At 40.8% G+C, this 19,212-nt stretch overlaps 1 protein-coding gene across 2 annotated transcripts in view; it reads right to left on the reverse strand.

The window, feature by feature from the left end:
* Nucleotides 1–19,212, reverse strand: part of KIF26B (kinesin family member 26B) — a 636,727-nt gene that overhangs the window by 25,933 nt on the left and 591,582 nt on the right. For both annotated transcript variants that reach the window (XM_001377348.4, XM_056816054.1), the window contains 2 exons: nucleotides 14,894–15,056; nucleotides 10,199–13,637 (listed from right to left, as the gene is read on the reverse strand). In XM_001377348.4, coding sequence (XP_001377385.2) covers nucleotides 10,199–13,637; nucleotides 14,894–15,056 — 3,602 coding nt within the window. The remainder of the gene's footprint in view (nucleotides 1–10,198; nucleotides 13,638–14,893; nucleotides 15,057–19,212) is intronic.

Raw genomic sequence — 19,212 nt, forward strand, 5'->3', positions numbered from 1 at the left:
CCCCCCCAGCCCACCCCACCCCCCCCCACACACACAGTGTTTAATCTATTTTCTCTCATTCCCTGTCATATATTAAAAGGGGCACTAATGCACCATAATGCATCTTACATTCTTAGCTGGGTGTCAATGGAACCAGCTGAGATCAGCTCTGATCTATGGAGGGTTACTCTTAGCAGGGTTGTTCCTAAGTGGAAACCCAGGTTTCAGTTTTATTAGATTCCCAAGACATGTTCCATAATTTTGAACCTTGGGGATTCAAATGATTCTCTGAAAAATGAATTCTCATGAATCCTCATGTCTTGCTTCCCAAAATGCCTCACAATCAATTCTTCTCCCCATGGTTTCAATCCCAATTCCAAACACCAGATAGGAAGACTAAAAAGTCATAGGATCAAAAAATGGCTTGGAGTCAGGGGATCTAACATTGGATCCTAGTTCTGCCATTTGTTCTTAGTATGTCTGTGGGCAAGTAATTTTACTTTTTTAGTCCTCAGTTTCTTCATCTGTAAAATTGGGGGGGGGTTAGATTAGATAACTTCAGGAGTTTTTTAGAGGTCTAAATCTATAATCCTTTGGATAAGAGCTTAGAAATCATCTAGTTTTAGAGAAATTGTTAACAGAAAAATAGAATCTTAAAATGTGAAAGCTGGAAGGGCATGTAAGAATTCACTTAAGTCAAACTCTCCTTTTTACAAATGTAATGAGAAAGATGAAGTGACTTGACCAAAACTGGACCAAAATTGGTTGGTTGGTGGCTGAGCCGAGACTAGAACCCAGGATTTCTTGTGGTCCTCCTTGTGGAATTTGCTTTCTACATATTTTATATTTACTTATAGGTGCACAGGTTATTTCTCCCAATAGAATGTAAGCTCCTTGAAGGCAGGGGCTATTTAATTTTTTTCTCTATCTTCAACACTAGCATAGTACCTGGCAAAAGGTAGGAGCTTAATAAATGCTTGTTAAAATTCAAGTTTATGGCAGCCCGGTGCATTGGAGGTGAAAGCAGAAGACCTCAGTTAAAATGGTAGACTGACTGATTTCACTGACTGAGGAACTCCCTGTGAGGAACCTCCCTTCACTGATGCAGAACAGTTATTATTCTACAACTTATATTTTGGAGAATTGCTTAGAGTACTGTCAGGTTAAGTGACTTGGGCTACTTTATGCCAGAGGCAGGACTTGAATCTAGGTCTTCTTCACTCTGAGGCCAGTTCTTTTACCGCCATATTGTGCTGCCTCTCTAGTACTGGTGTATATATTTGGGAGTGTGGGTATACTTATGTATCTATGCATGTGAACATATATGGAAAAAGATTGAGAAGATGAACCAGATGCTGCACGTTAGCTGCCAACATTAAATCTGGGGCCTATAAGCTAAATGATGGGCTCAGCTTTTTTACGTGGGATTTAGAGCATGGTCATTACCAATTGACTTAAACCTACAGAATAAAAGTCTCTATTTTCCTGATGAATCTGGTCTTTATTTTATTTCAGAACCCCTTGCCTCTCATCCCTGTAGGCTCTTTTCTTTTAAAAAAAATGCCTTTCCTATAAATAGGGTTGGTCTTTTGGATAAACAAAGTAGAAGAGATAGTCATCTCCACAATTATTGAACCAACGTTGGAAATGCTTTTTCTCCCTCCAAAATATTTCCCCAACACTTTTAGTATGGTGTCTGAAACTCTATTTCAAGAGATAAATCCTTTGGCTCTTAGAGACTCTGTGGCCTTCAAAAATTCTCTACTAAAATGCAAATATGCCTGAAAGGGGTCACATTTCATGTTGGCAGCTAGATAGTGCCATAGTGCACAGATCTCTAGGAGTGAGTTAGGAAGACTAATTTAAATCCTACCTCACAGGAGGCCCATGAATTGTGAAATGGCTGAACAAATTGTAATATATTATTGTGATTGAATACTGCTGTGCTAAAAGAAATGATGAGCAGGATGCTTTCAGAGAAACCTGGGAAGATTTATGCAGAGTAAAGTGAGCAGAACCAGGAAAACAATGTATGCAGTAATAGCAAAAGTATATGATGATGAACTAAAAGATTTAACTACTCTGATCAATATAGCAATCTAAGACAATTTGAAAGGACTCATGATGACAAATTCTATCCACCTCCAGAGAAGTAAATGATAAATTTTGAGAGCAAAATGAAATATACTTTTAAAAAATTTACTTTAATTTCCCTTCTTCCTTCCTTCCTTCCTTCCTTCCTTCCTTCCTTCCTTCCTTCCTTCCTTCCTTCCTTCCTTCCTTCCTTCCTTCCTTCCTTCCTTCCTCCTTCCTCCTCCTCCTCCTTCTTCTCCTTCTTCTCCTTCTTCTTCTTCTTCTTCTCTTCTTTCTCCTTCTCCTTTTTCTCCTTTTCCTCCTTCTCCTTCAAACATGGATAATATGGAAATATGCCTTACATGACTTCACATTTATAACTGATATCATATTGCTTGACTTCTTAATGGCTGGAGGAGGGTTTGGAGGAAGGAAGAGAATTTGGATCCCAATTTTTATAAAATGAATGCTAAAAAAATAATGAATTATTATTTATTTTTAAAGCCTTTACTTTGTCTTAGAATTCCATACTGAGTATTAGTTCTAAGACAGAAGAACAGTAAAGCATAGGCAGTTGAGATTAAGTGATTTACCCAGGGTCACATAGCTATAGAGGTGTCTGAGACCAGATTTGAACCTAGGACCTTCCATTTCCAGGCCTGACACTCTATCCACTGAGCTACCTCCCTATTCTAGGAGCTTACATTTTAATGGGGGAAAATGATATAGAAAATGGAACTGCAAAGCATGGGTGGAAGTGGGGAGGGCAGGAAGATATTTGAGAAGATAGAGAAGGCTTTTGGAGGGTGTCCGGGTGTGAGTGAGGAAAAGTATATCTGGCGTCCTTTCCCAAAATGAAGGTCTTAGGGCAAATCCAAGGAGGAGAGGAGAGTACTAGGGCAAAATTTCTGAGGATAATATGGGTGGCAAAGAGAAGGAATATACTGGAGAAAGTCTAGGTAGGCATAAGAGTCTAGTCTTGCATATACAGTTGCCAGAAATTTAGCCCTTGGACTAGGCTTTTCCCTTTGTCTCTCAGTGGATGGCTTCAGGGGAACACAAATCATTAAGAGTGATTTTTTACGGGATTCTGCATCCCAGGGTTTTCCCAGGGAAACAAAGGCAAGGAAACAGAGTAGTTAACTTTTATTGCTGCTTGTTCTTTGTGTGTGGCCAGACTGTATATTCCTTTATAACAAACAACACTAGGCTTAGAAGCATCTCTGGAAGACTTTAGTGTTTAGTGATATGCTGGCCAGAAATGGGGGTATATTTCTAGTCAGATCAGAAGGCCCAGGAAGCACCCACCTTGCCTGTAAGGGAAGTGTGCTGGGGAATGACATCTTTAGCAACAGTACAATTAACCATCAAACAGAAAATTGCTTTGTATAATGTGTGAAAACTGCTTACATGCCTGCACTATGTGACCGTACAAACTCAGCAAAATCACAATGGAGGACATCAGGTTCTTCTGTCCTATTACTGCTCATAGTGGTCATCTGGAATCTATTTTCTGTATCTTTCTCCATTAATGACCGTTACCTTCTATCTCAGAACTAACACTAAATTTCATTTCTGAGGCAAAAGAGCCAGATGGTCTAGGCAATTGGGATTAAGTGACTTATCCATAATCACACAGCTAGGAAGTATCTGAAATCACATTTGAACCCAGGACCTTTCATCTTCAGACTTGGCTCTCTATCCATTGAGCCATCAAATTGCCCCATCAGTATCCCCTTTAAGGTATTTTTTTAAAAGTAGTTAATGGGAGTGGGGGGTTCTGGTTTTAGTTTCTAAGGTAAGAAAGACTCCCTAAGTATCTCTAAAGAAGGCTGCACTCTCAGGGGATTCAGTTGTTTTGGTTCTAATTCCATCAATATGAGGCAGTGAAGCATAGCCAATGATAGAGTTGGTCATGAAGTCAAGAAGACCTAGCTTCAAGTCCTTTGCCTTTCTCTGCATTCCCAGTTCTTAGCACAATGCTTGGCACATAGTGAATCCTTAATAAATGCTTATTGACTGAATGACACATATTGGTTGTGTGACCGGGCAAGTTATTCAACCTTAGTCTTGGCTTTGATCTATTCATGGTCACCAATTAGTTCCTTAACTTCAGGTATCTGTTAATAAAATATATGCCTTTGCTTAGATGGACTGTTAGGAAGGCAACTGTGGATGGAGTGCACGCACGTGCACACACACACACACACACACACACACACACACACACACATACTCATACAATCCTTACCTTCTGTCTTAGAACCAAGGCAGAAGAGTGGTAAGGGCTAGTCAATTGTTAAGTGACTTGCCCAGGGTTATACAGCTAGGGAAAGAAGCTATTATGAATTCTTAAAATATACCTTTAGTGTTCAAGAACCTAATAAAGAATTCAAAGCATTTATTCAGAATCTACTATAGTTGAAGACACTGTGCTAGGCAATGGGAATACAATGACAAACAGATTTTTAGACTCAAGGAGCATCCATTCTACTGGGAGACACAACATTTACAAAGATAAATACACTATAATTTGAAGGATGAGAATTACCAACTAAAGTAAGAAGAGAATAGGAAAAGCTTCATAGAAGAGGTGGCGCCTAAGTTGAGCCTTGAAAGAAACTAAGACTTCTAAGAGATAACAGTATTCATTCCAGGAACTCAGGAGAAGCTTTAGCAAAATCATGGAAGTGGGAGATGCCCTGGTGATTTTTCTTGACTCCTGAGGTCTTCCATGATTTAGGTCCATATTAGTTTCTCTCTTACTGTTTCCAACATGAACCCTTTGTCCTAGTCAGCAGAGTTTCCTCACCATTCCCCCACCTGCTATTATTTGTTCCTATAGAATGTCTTAACTCCTCTCATTTATTTATTACAATTTTACTGATCTTACAAATGCTCCACCTTCTCCATGGCATCATCTCTATAGAAGACAGAAACTGAGCTGTACAGTAGACTGAGTGTTGGGCTTCTGGAGTTAGGAAGAACTCAGTTCAAATCCAGCCTTAGACATTAGTTTTATGACCTTAGGCAAGTCTATCTGTTTTAGCTTCCTTGGGGACCACAAAAGCACCTATCCCTCCCAGAGTTGTTGTGAGGATCAAATATTATAATCATACTAGTGCTTCACATATATTATTTCATTTGGTCAGATAATAGTTATAAAATGTTTAGCATAGTGTTTAGTATAGTCTAGTACATAATAGAGAGTTAATACATTTTTCCTATCTTCCTTCCTCCTTTTTCCTCCCTCTATCTCTCTTTTTTTTCCTTTCCATCTTTCCTCCATCTTCCTAAATCATAGAATCGAGATACAGACCTGGAAGGGACCCTGAAGATCATCTAATCTAAGTTTTTTTATTTACAGATCAGGAAACTGAGGTCCAGAAAGTGAGGTCCAGAAATTTTTTTTCAAGGTCACACTGTAAAAAGTGGAGCTGGGATTTGAATTCTGGTTCCACAAGTCTTTCATGTTCTGCCCTTTCCCCACTGCTTTAAGCCTCCACAAGCTCCAAATGTTGACCATTATATGTTATACCATGTTGTGGGTTGCCTATTCCCACTCTCAATGATCCATCCTTTCTCTAGAGTCTTATTGTGCTGAGAACCTATGCCCTGTCCTGTAGCACTTGATAATAAACCACTGTTTCATGTCTATTATTTCTGGCTCCCAAGATAAATTGTGTTATTTTCTTTCAGGACAGGAAACATATCTCATACTTCTCTTTTAGCTCCCACAATAGCACAGTGCTGAGTGCATAATAGATATTCAGTTTTTTTGAATTGTTGATTAATTGAAAGCATATATCTTATTGGTGGTGCTACTGTAGTATCTTCATATCTATTAAATATTTTTATCAGTTATTAAATAAGAGAGAGATGGAAATAATATAAATCTAGGAAAGAAGTTAATTCATTGGATCATCGAGTAAAGATCCCAAAAGATCTTAACAAGCTAGAATTATGATCCAATCATTTAAGGAGATGAAATATAATAAATGTAAAGTTACCCGTGGCATCAAAAATCCAACTTCATAAGATCAAAAGAAGGGAGTCATGTGTGGGAAGACATCAATTCATATGAAAAATATCTAAGGGTTTTAGAGGCTTCAATCCACATATGAATCAAAACTGTATCATAGCCAAAATAGCTAATGTAATTTTGGGTGGCTAAATGGGAGGCATCATTTCCAGAATGAGGCAGGTAGATAATCCCTTTGTTCTCTGTTTTAGGGCAATTAGGAGACACAGTGGATTGAATGCTTAGCCTGGAGTTGGAAAGACTCCTCCTCTTCTTGATTTCAAATCTGATTTACTAGCTCTAAGATCCTGGGCAGGTCATTTAATCTTGTTTGACTCAATTTCCTCATTTGTAAAATGAAGTGGAGAAGAAAATAGCAAACCACTCTAGTATCTTTGTCAAGAAAATTCAAAATGGTGTCATGAAGAGGAGGACATGACTGAACAACATTGTATCTTGATCAGATCACACTTGGAGTGTTCTATTCAATTTTGGATGCCACACTTTTAAAAGGATAATAATAAGCTGAAGAGTCTCCAGAGCAAGGTGGCAAAATGGTAAAGGGTCTTAACATCATGCCATATGAAGACTAGTGGAAGTGCTCAGGAATGTTCTTTCTGGAAAAGAGAAAATTTATGGGGAAGAGGGAAACATGAAAGCTGTTTTCAAGCATTTGATGGGTTACCAGGTGGATAAGGGATTTGATTTACTCTGCTTGGACCCAGAGGGCAGAATTAGAAACAGTGAATAGAAAGTACAAAAAGATAGATTTTAACTTGATATAAAGGGGGAAAAATTCTAACTAATAATTAGAACTATCCAAAGAAGGAATGGGCTGCCTTGGGAAATACTGCATTATTCCTCAAGCAAAGGCTAGATGATTATGTTAGCTGGTAGGGTATGTTATAAACCAGAACATCTGTTCTACATTAAGCACCATAACAAAGCCTCAATAATCAAGTATATTGTAGAGAGTATTCATATTCAAGTTTGGGTTGAAGTAGGTGGCCTCCGAGGTCCTTTTCAAATCTGAGATTCTGTGATACTTAATTAAGATATTCAGTTAAAAAATATGATTCTAAGAGTGGGAACAAGCACATACATATCAATGCTAGAATGAGCACTACAACATTAAATTATGTTGATAATGCCATTTTTGTTGTGTTGTAATAAAATGTATTGCACCTAAAACTCAGGTCATGACACAGAGGACTTGGTTATACTTCGGGCAACTTCTCACTTATCTCTATTCAGATAATCTGGGGAATTTCAATAAGTTGGCCTCAAAGACTCCTTCCAACTCTACATCCTATGATTCTTTGATTTTTGAGAAAGAATAGCCTGGTATCATTAGTTTTATAATCATTTTGTCACCTTCACTGTTGTCTAAACAACAATAATTTACTGTTAAACATTGATGGTATTCTCTTTCTACTGGTGTTATTCAATACCCACCCCCACTCACTGTATCCATACAAACCCTCTTGAAGCAATAAGCAAAAAAAGATGATTCCATGAAAGTCTAAATAAAAATGATCTCAAATAAGGGCAGTGCATGTATGTTTCTCTTGTTTTTATCCCTATTCCCTCAACAAGTAAATATGAAATCTAACTATAAAGCTTGGAATTCCCTTTCAAGACTTTTATGGCATCTCTAAAAGAAGACATTGCTGATTTATGTTGATCATATATGACAGCTAACATTTCTGTTAATAATAATCATAAATAAGCTGGACAAGGTCACCTAACCTGAAATGAGCAAATATCTTCTGCCATATTCATTATATAGTGGGCTGGATCTATGGCAGATGATCAGGAAAGGTCTAATGCTTTTGACACTATATATTAAAACAATATCCCACTTCTAAGATTGACTCTGGCTTATTCCAATGATCCTCATAAGTATACATGTTTTTATACATACCCATATACATGCACAACCTAGTTTATGTTCCTCTAACATCAAAATATTTATAGTGTATCTTTTTGTGGCAAAGAAATGGAAACAAAGTAGATGCCTATAGAACTGAGCAATGGCTAAACAAATTATGATACATGAATGGAATGTGCTAGAAAACAGTGAATATGAAGAATACAGAAGCAGAAGACATATGAAAATAAATAAACAACTATGAAAACAATATATATGATAGCTATAATAATGTGAATGGAAAGGATAGCGACAAAGAACTCTGAATACTATATGATTATAACAAGTGACTTCAGCCTGTTTAGACTAAGCCTTTATATCACAATAAGCTCTAAGGAGGTACAGGATCTATACATAAATATTCACATCATAAATCAAAAGAGCAGGGAAGAAGAAACCTTTCTTGAACTTAGACATAGGAGGAGTTCTTGACCAAATGAGGAACAGAAGGATTCATGGGAGATGATAAACAACTTTGATTAAATAAAATTGAAAAACTTTTGCAAAAATAAGACCAATGTAGTTAGAATTATGAGGACAGCAGTTAACCCAAAAAAAATTTTTGAGTAAAAAATTTTGATAAGGCTCTGATATCCAACTGATTCAAATATGTAACAAGAATCATTCAGATAAAGGATATAAACAAGCAGTCCTCAAGGAAAGAAATCCAAACTATCAATAGCCATAGTTTTAAAATGCTCCATACCATAAGGAAATGTAAATAAAAAAAATCTCTGACATTCTGCCTCACACCCATCTGACATGTAAAGGTGACATGAGTGGGAAATGATGATTATTGGAGGGGCTGCAGGAGGACAGACACACTATTGAATTGAAGATGGTGCTATGACAGTCTATTTTGGATAGTAATTTGGAACTAAACTCCAAAAGTAACTAAACTTTTAGTTAGTGATAAGAATACTGGGAACACACTACAAAGAGATCAAAGGCAGATGGAAAGGAGCCATATGTACAGAAATATTGAGAGAAGCACTCTTTTTTTTGTTGCAAAGAAGTGGAAATTAAAGAAGCATCCATTAATAGGGGAAAGCTGAAGAAACTGTGGTATATGAATGTAATTTTTTTATCTGCAACTATGCCTGGTTTCAACTCCCAAGATGCCTTCCTAGAATAACCTCATCACTTCTCATCTCATCACCATGTTGTTAAATCAAGCTAGGATACCACCTTCCTTAGACTTTTCTGCTATCTGATGGGAGGGCCAGAGGGCAAAGTACAAAACTCCTCCCAAAGCTTTCCTTTAAAGAAAGCCCAACTTGGATCCACAGCTGCTTTTCATCTGCAGGTCTGGATGGATTCAAGTCCAAGGAAAGGGACCACTCCTGGTGTCCCACTAACCTTTCCAACCAATTTTTCTATTGTTTTCCCCTCCTTGAGGGAGGGACTAGCTTCTATTTGTATACACAGCATTTAGAACAGTGCCTGGCACATAGTATACAAGTTTAATAAATGTTTGGTTTCTTTTAGCCCTTACCTTCCGTCTTAGAATAGAGCAGTAAGGGCTAAGCAACTGGGGTGAAGTGACCAGCCCAAGGTCACACAGCTAGGAAGTTTCTGAGGACACATTTGAACCCAGGTCATCCCGATACCAGGCCTGGCTCTCTGTCCACTGAACCAACTAGCTGCCTGTTGTTAAATGTTTATTGAATTTAATTATATTGTAAGAAATGAGGAAGGGGATAGATTCAGGGAACCTGGGAAGCCTTGCATGAACTTATACAAAGTGAGCAGATCTTGAAAAATAAATTATGCTGTGATTACAACAAAAATAAGACAGAATCCTGGGTAATCAGAATGACCAAGAACGTTGGTCCTGGCAAGAGGGGAGCAAAGACATTTTTTAATAAAGGACTATGGGATACATAGACACTGCCGATTCTGATCTGTCCATTAATTTTGCTTATTGACTCTCCCTTTCCCTTTCAAAAATTCTTTAACCAGAAATGATGGAAAACCAAAAGATATCCTTAAAAATTTTCTTCCTGCTCAAAACAGAAGAAACTTCCCTGAAATTCTTTCCAAGCAACTTCTCTTTCTTTCTGCAGAGAACTTCTCTACACACAATGTCCAGAGCCCTGAAGGTCAACCAAGTTTAGCCATCGCCCAACCTTGGGGTAGGGTTCAAGGTGGGGAAAATGCAAGCCTGCTCTTTACGCCTAACACCTTGGGCTTACCTGAATTGGAGCGTTTCTTTGGAGTTTTGAGACTTCGACACCTTCCGCTGACGGAGCTGCTGTTCTCACTCATGGAGTCTTGGGCAGAGGAAGCGCTGCCTGTGGCCTCGCTGTCTCTCATCATGCTCTCGTAGCCGCTGCTGCCGCCACTGTGATAAAACAGGGCTGTTTTCCCCATAGCTGGCGGGAGCTCCCCACTGAGCACACTACTGTTGTCACTGCCATGACCACTGCTGCACCGATGGGGCTTACGAGGCGGGGTGATTTTGCTATAGGGCGAGGGCAGCATATGAACGGCTGGCTTCTCCTCTCCAGGAAGGCCGCCTCGCTCCTCTGCCTCAGAGCTCCCACGTAGCTGCAAACCTCGGGTGTTTGTATTCCCCTGAAGCAGTTCGGAGATCCGGCCATTGACCGCACGTAGGGGAAGTTTGGACGTGAGTCCGGATCCTCGGCTCCGGCTGAGGGACTGGGTGGACCAAGACATGTGCTTTCCACTGGGGGGTAGGCTGGAGCTCTGCCCAACTGACTGTGGCAGAGACTTGGTGGAGAAGCTAAGGGTTTTGGTGGTGGAGGTGGAGAGGCTCCGAGCTTTGGGGCTGGCCAGGAGAAGCTTGCTCACCGCAGAGATCTTCGACTGGCCAGCCTTGGGCGAGGCCCCAGCTGACTGCGAGGTGCAGGAATTGGTGGGAGAGGACATGGCGGAACGATTGAGGGTCCTCCCGGTCCTTGGCATGGTGCTGTCTTTTCCAGAGTGCATCCTGGAGCTTACAGAGGACAGGCTCTCGGCCCTCTCCAGGGACAGGCACTCATAGTGACTCACTGTGGACCGACCCAGGGAGTTGGACCTACTGGCGAGCTGCTCAAGCTTGGCACTGAACAACTTGCTGCTACTGGTGTCTTTTGTCTTGCTGTTGGGCTCATCGGGGAAGCCAGGCAAGAAAGGAGCTGGCTGGTTCAAGGGACTGCTAGTGCTACTGCTGGGGGCACTGTGCTGGGGGCTAGCCCGATTCTTCTGATCTAGGCTTGACTTTCGGATGGGAGGGAGAGGGGGTGTCCCTTTGGGTCGAGCCAGAACACAGTGCTTCGGAGAAGCCATTCTCCTCTCTAGGGTGGTCTTGGAGGACTGAGAGCCCGCTGAGCAGATACCATTGCTCTCGGCAGCACAGTGATAGAAGACACTGTCCAGGTCATCCAGCCTGCTGGCTTTCTGAAATGCCCTCGGGAGACTGCTAGCCTTTAGGCTCTTGTTGGCATGCACAGGGGTTTGGGTGGCCAGGCTGGACAAGGTCATCTCACACCCATCCACAATCCTCTTGAAATTGTCAGACACTGGGGAGTTAGATGTCTCCCCACTGCTACTGCTGCTGCTGAACCTGTCTACTGAGTTGGGCTTTTTGCCTTGTTCTTGTTCATGCCTAGGCTCAGGCTTTGTGGAACCCATCTCATTTTCAAAGCTAGTCACATTACTAGGATAAGTATTCTCTTTTTTCACCTCCTCTTCTCGCTTGAGCCAAGGGTCTTCAAATTTGATCTCTTTCTTTGTGCTGGCTTCCTTGCCCTCCTGAGACTGGGCTGCTTTGGAAGACGAGTTGACTGAGGTTATGGCCTCATCAGTCTCCTGGATATTAAGGGGGCTCACAGAGATACATGGATAAACAGTAATATTGGTCTTCATGGGAATGTAGCCATCACAGCCACCTAAGTTTGCTGCATTGGAAATTGTTACCATAGCTTTGCCAAGAGCTGATATTTTGCAACCTTTGAGAGGTGAGCCCTTGTTGAAAACCTCTTCTCCCATTTCAGAAAGAATGAGTAAATTTTCTGGGCCTGCCTTTGGCTTGTCTCCACACATCATTCTAGTATTCTGGATGGCGTTTGCAAAGTCTGGGAGTGGAGGGTCTGCCAGGGCTTCCCCATGCCCATAGCATGTCTGGGCTATGAAGCTGTGGCATGACTGCTCACCATCGCTTCCTGTGCTCATCTCACTCAGCCAAGAGCTGATGGAGGACCTCCTGCTCCCAGCATCCCGGACTTTTTCATCTAAGTTTAACTTGGGAAGGGGCAAGAACTGGGTGATGCTGACCTCTGAGACTGGAGCTGTGTTGGAGTAACACTCTAGGTCCTCACTGATGCTGCTGATGATACTGACTGGGCGGGAGCCTGAAGCCAAGGCTTGCACAGAACAATCACTGTTGAAGCTGATGATGCTGGTGGGACGCCCATTTTCCAGGACCCCACTGATGGTCAGTTCCTCTACCAAAGTGAAGACCAGCTCATCCTCACCATTCAACTCCAGAGGTTGTTGGACAGTGACCATGGTTGTGCTCAGGACCCCTTTTTTGGAACCCGGAGATGTGGCTGATTGCTCCTCATCAATGATGGTCTCTGAAAATCCCCCACTCCCAGAGGATACGGATTTCTTCAGGACTTGAGGGCTCATTCCTACTGGAGGCGTGCGAATCTCAGGCTGCAGTAGAGATTCACTAGACACCATCCCAGAATCCTTAGTCAAGGGTGGTGGTGGTGGTGGTGGAGGAGGAGCTGGAGAGGGGAGCACCCCTTTCTGGGTATAGACTTTGCATCTCTGAGAGGGTGAATTTGGGGGCTTGTACTCAGAAGTTTTGGAAAGACTAGCGATTCCAAGGCGAGGGGAACCCATTGGCCGGGGCTTGCCTTCCACAAAGCCACAGGAGTTGAGACTTTCCCGACTGCTCTGAAGACTAGGGCTCTGGGTAAGTTGGGAAGAGCTTGGCTGGCTGCTGGAGCTGCCGGGGATGCTCCTGGGTGAGGAGGGTGTGGGAGTATTGGAGAAGGCTGCAGAAGGAACTGGGGAGTGATTCCTCTGTAACTTGGTGACCAGGGGACTGGTACTCTCCTGCCCTTCCTTATCCAATAACTGACCATCAGAACCATTCTCTTCCTTATCTGAATCTGAGAGTTGGCTCACCTCAGCCACTTGACTAGATAAGGTGGGGCACTTGCTCATCTGGTCAGCCCCAAACTGGATGGGCAACTCCTCAAAAGGAAACTTGTTGGTCTCTTCACTGCCATCTATGCAGTCTAGTCTTTCCTGGAGCTCTGCAAAGGTATTGCACTTCAGGCAGTCCCTCTCTGACTTGTTGGAAGCACTGTCCCCTGCATCCTCCAGCCTGCTGTTGTTCTTGGTCTTCTGCAGGGCAGGAACTATCGGGACAAAGTCTGGGGGTCCTTCATTGTCAGTGAGCTCCTTATCTGAGAGGGCCGTGCCATTGGGGCCCACGTAGATCACAGTGTCACAGGACTGCTCACTGCTAGAGGAGTAATCTGGGTCACTAGACAAGTGAAGGATAGGGAAGTCTGGGTCAACAGCATTGCGGGGATGGAAGGGTCTCAGCTGGGTTGGCCGGCGCATTCTGCCTTCTTCACAAGAGCTTTCCCCTCCAGAAGAGCTTGAAGTGTACTGTGAGGGAGAGAAAAGTGGGTTAATATAGAAGGGAACTCTCTGGGTGACTTTGCTTATTTGATAAAAGCCCTATATGATCACAACTAGAAAAAGGGTGGATAGGGAACCACACAAATTATAACCCTTGTATGGATATTTTGGGGGTTTGGAATTGTGATGACATCAGTGTAGATTGTACATGGTGATGAGACTGTTTCTTCTAAAAATATGGATCAGTTCCTCTTTTGCAATTTAAAGTCAGAAAGTGTTGCCTGTTGGCGCCCATGGGATTAAATGATTTATTCAAGGTCACACAGCTAGTATGTGCCTCAGGAACATGAACTCAGGATTATGAGTGTAAACTTTATATCTCAGCGAGGATAATCTTGTGTCTTATACTTAGAAGTCTTGGAAAAGCTAGCAATTACAAGGTAGTACCATTCATGTGGCGCAATGACTTAGAACAGATCTGACTCCAGTATTGGAAATGGCTTTACTATCATTACTGTGGCTAGACATTGGACCAGATCTAGCCCTAGAGGTCTTTGGATCCAAAACCTCCACTTTATAGATGAGAAAACTGAGGCCTGGGGAGGTTAAGGGACTTGTCTAAGATTACACAGTTAAGTTCAATTTATATTCCGCTATGCTATACTGCCAGGACAAGCTCCATGGTTTGAGGAGACTTCCATCATTAAAGCAGAAACCATCAGAATGGGTTTCTGAAAATCCATCCTGGTTAAGATACTACCCAGGGACCCAAAAGGGAATTAGGATGGCATGAGAGTCAGAATCAACAGATTAGAAAATCTCTGGAAACCTTAAACTTCATCCTGCTAAGATCACAAGATAGCAAGAGAACAACTCATGTAGGTATCCCTGTGTTCACCAAAGGCTACATTTAATATCAAATAAAAACTGAATGTAAGATGTTTATAATGGACACAATATAATGTTTATAATGGATACAAAGAGGAGAAGATACCCACAAAGAACATATTCCTAGTCAGAGTCCTAGGTTTAACTTTGTATACTGAAAGGCTCCAGCCCTGTGGCAGAGGGAATAACATCTCCTCTCATATCATCTAGAAGATCTTCCTTCTTAAGATCTTAAGCATGAATTCTAAATCCTTCAATGGCAGCCATATCTCCTTCCTTATCACTCAGGGATTATGAATATTGATTCATCCTACCTCCCATTTTTCCTTAGGCATCTGTGGCAGGGCTCTGGAAAGCTCATTCTTTCCCATCCCTTCACACTCTCATACCCTTACCTTAGTTTTCTTTTTCTTCATCCTTAGGACCCTGGATGCAATCTGGATGGTAGACAGGGTTTCTGCATAGTTCCCGGCGGCTGCGGAGATGTGAGCAATCATGGTGGTGCGACAGTTCATGTTTCCCAGGGACTCTCGTAGCAACATGGTGAGCTTGCTGTCTCTGCAAAATAAAATGAATTAAGGCTGCATTAGTGGGTCATGCTTCACTTTGGCTGTCATGAGGGGTGGGTAGGGTGGGGTTGGTTCAGGTCTCTGTGTGGCACTTTTCTTTCATTTCCTTTTTAATGGCATGCTCATTAGTATCATTCTCCAGGTTGGAACAATTTGGCATTGGCAGCTGAGCCAAACTGGGCAATGACCTTGTGCCCCAAACCCAACGTGTATTTCCCATTTCTATGCATTTATACTTGTCATTACCCATTTCTAGAATGTACTATGTTGGTGTAGTAGAAAGAAACCCTATAAGAAAACCCACAGGAAAATTCTGAAACGTATTAGCCCTATGACCACCATGAGAAAAATCACTTTACCCATCTGAAGCTCAATTTCCTGATTTGTAAGGTGGAGATAATAGTACCCTGAATGGCCTGCCTCACATAGTTCTTGGGAGGATAAAATGAGAAGCCACGTAAAGCACTATATAGACATCATTTCTTATTCTTGTTCTATGTGAAGCACTTGTAATTATTGTTTGTACTTAAAGCATGTTTTTATTTTTTATTATTCAATATAATATCTAAAATACTACATAGACCTCACTTGTTATTGTTGTTAGTACCATATATTCAGAATTGGAAGGGACTTCAGAAGCCACTTAATCCAATATTCTCATTTCACCATTGAAGAGAGGCTTAGGGAAACAAAGTGATTTGAAGTAGGATGTGAATCTAAATCCTTTGTCTCAGAAGCCAGTGTTCTTTTTGTTGTACCACACCATGATATTCTAGTCATATTTGCCTAATTTTTGTTCCCCATGCTTAGCATTACATCCTCTATTGCTATGCTTTAAAATAACTTGTCCTTCTTGCCTGGAATGCACTCCCTTCTCAATTGTGTCTATCACAATCTTTATCTTCATATGCCATCTCCTTTAGAAAGCTTTTCCTGATTCTCCTAGTCATTAATGCTCTCATTTTCTCTCTCCTCCTAAAATTAATGATACTATTGCCATTAGCCTGAAGAATAAGTATGCTACTTACATAGGCTTCTCAGAGACACTTACTACCTGTGTGACCTTGAAAAATTCACTTAATCTCTCCAGGGATGAGATTCATCATTTGTAAAATGAAGAGGTTGAACTCAATGCCCTCTAAGGGCCCTTCAAGCTTTGAATCTATCATCCCTAGCTCATAGTAGTTCAAGAATTTGAAGTAAAAATGTCTGTTGTTGTTTCCATTAAGTTGTGCCTATCTCTTCGTGAAACCCAGGAACCTACAGCATGCCAGATCCTTCTATCCTCCACTATCTCCCAAAAAGTCTGTCTATTCTCATAGTCACTTCCATAACACTATTTATCCATTCTCTGCCATCCCCTTCTCCTTTTGCCTTCAATCTTTCCCAACACCAGAGTATATTCCAATGAGTTCTGTCTTCTCATTATGTGGCCAAAGTATTGAATCTTCCAATGAAGTGTCTGAAGAAAAATTGAACCAATTGTAAATCACAGAGCTGACCTGGAAGCCAGCTTAAAGCTTAGTATACATTAGAGAATGTATTCCAACTAAAACCTATGAAATTTGCTTTCCTTGTAGGTAGAGTTTCAACATTCATCTTCTCTAGTATTTTAATCAATTTTAAAATGTTATATCTCTGAGAGGTAGGCTGTAGTCTAGACTTGTATTTCCTTTGGATTAGACAGTTCTCTCTGTTTACCTCTTGTTAATGCATCCTGGGTACTGGTGAATAGGGATGGTGTATGATTCCTACTCCTGCTTGAATCATATTGGCATTACAGAAAACCTGTGGAGACCCATTTGGGCAACTGGATTGCTCTTCAACCAGTGGTTTGAAAGAACTCATTGAAGCTGAAATCCTTCAGGTTTATTAAGGCTTGCATTCTATAGTAGTTATCTTGATCATGGCTACTAGGTGATGTAGTCCAAAGGGGTCAAATGGGAGGGCTCCCAAGTACAATTCACACCAGATTAAAGTGTAATTGGGAAATAGTTAACAAAAATATAATAAGCCATGGAAAACATTACATTTTTAAACAAAGTCATTATGAGGTCTACAAAGCTATCCTTATATACAGACCCTGTTCTATTTTAAGTTTTGGCACCATCTCTACACATTAGTGTAGTGGATAAAAGGCTGGTCTTAAAATTCAGGACCATCTGAATTCAAATCCTACCTCAGACACTTGGGCAGTCATTTTACCTTTTCCAGGCTTAGTTTTCTTACTTATAAAATGATGATTATAATAGCATCTACCGTACTATGAAGATCAAATCATATACATAAATTGTTTTGTACACGTTAAAGTGATTATTATTGTAACTATCTCTAGAGGTGTGACTGTATGATCTAGTAAACTGAGAGGATATCATGGGCCATGAGTAGACCTAAGAAATGGGGGAAAACATTTGCCCTCATGGCCTATATAAGGACTCTAGAAAGGAAAATCTATCATAGGGAGAAGAATAGCAGTTTTCCTTTTCACAGAGAATAATTAAGGTGTTCACTGGAGGAAACACAAGGAGCCAGAAAACTAAGGCCAAGTCCCATGCTAATTGTGGCTTCCCTCAAAGTAGAGCTGCCAGTGAAGGAAATAAGAGTAGAGGGGAAACGCATCAGCGGAGATTGGAAATATTTCACTCCCATCATAGCATTCTCTTCCCACCGTCAATGGTAACTGCCTGACCGCTGCTATATCTGAGCATTATAAAGAATAAATAAGGTGAAGGTCCTTTGGCAGATACCTTGAGTAATAATAAGGAAGCTAGATTACTCCTGGATGGGTTTTTCTTGTTGATAACTGAAAACGCAGTATAGATTTCATTAGGTCAAATCCAAAATCACAGGCTGTACCATCCTATGATATGTGGTTTATAATGGTAAGTTGTATTGGATAAATTTCACCTTGATTAAAATTTGCTTCATTTAATTTCTCCTGTGCCATTCTTAAGGGCATAGTCAGAGCACTGAATTTTGCCCTAGTGCTCATACTGGGTATGACTCAATGGTTCCCCATTCAGGATTCAGTTGTTACAGGCATAGTGACATGCAAGAATCTGTTTTTTTAGAAGCCATTATGAGGCACACACAACAACGTGTGTGTTGCTTAGTAATGACATTTTTGCTATCCTTATAGCACCCTTTTCATACAGGTCTTACTAGGCTGTAAAAAACATCCATATGGGAATAAAAAAGGCTGAGATAATGCTCTGTCCTTTTTCAATCTTGCCATGATCCTTTACATAGAGTAAAGAAACATAGAAAAGAAGGTGAAAAGACAATTTAGTAAACTTCAGAATTGCAGACCTTCTTTACTCTTAGTCTCTTCAGCAAAGGAATACTATTTATCAGTGGTGGGGCAGATTTTGGCTCTGATGCTTACTAGCTTTGTGATCCCAGCCATTTTTGTGATTCAGTTTCATTATCTGTAAAATATGGATAATAAACTGGCACCATTAACCTCCCCCCCCCACTGAAGTACTAGCATGATCTCCTTATAGTGTGATGGCAACCCAGACTTCTTCCAAGGCTATACTCTGGCAAATCTGCCCATAGTTTATGTTTTTTATTTTTTTTATTGGAGGCAGAGAACCTAGTTGAATTCAGAGAGTCATCACTAGGTTGGCAATGGGGTGAACAAATTTTTGACCATTAAAACTGTATAGGGAATACTTACCCCAATAAAAATGTAGATGTTTAAATGGCCAAAGAAAAATGCCTATTTTCAAAGGATAATTGAGAGTGCTTTTTAAATGTAAGATTATATATTTACTATATTACTGTTATATATTTAATAGCTAGCATTTATAAGCACTTTTCAATTTAAATAGCATTTTATGTATGTTCTTTCTTTCGATCCTTACAATAACCTTGGGAGGTAAATGCTATTATCATCTCCATTTTACAGATGAAGAAAATGAGGCATAGGGAGGCTAAGTGATTCATCCAGTCACTTGGGTAGGAAATCTGAGAGCAGAAATTTGACCTCAGCTCTTCCTGATTCCCAAGTCTAGTACTCTATCTGTCCTGCCACCTAGTTGCAGAATTAGAACAATTTTTATTAGGTATTAACTCTAAATAGAGGAATTCATGGAGTTAGTTTTATTTTATATTCAAATGCAGCAAGAAATAATTTTTTAGGG

The sequence above is a fragment of the Monodelphis domestica genome, chromosome 2 (genome assembly GCF_027887165.1).
Source record: "Monodelphis domestica isolate mMonDom1 chromosome 2, mMonDom1.pri, whole genome shotgun sequence".
Lineage (NCBI taxonomy): Eukaryota > Metazoa > Chordata > Mammalia > Didelphimorphia > Didelphidae > Monodelphis > Monodelphis domestica.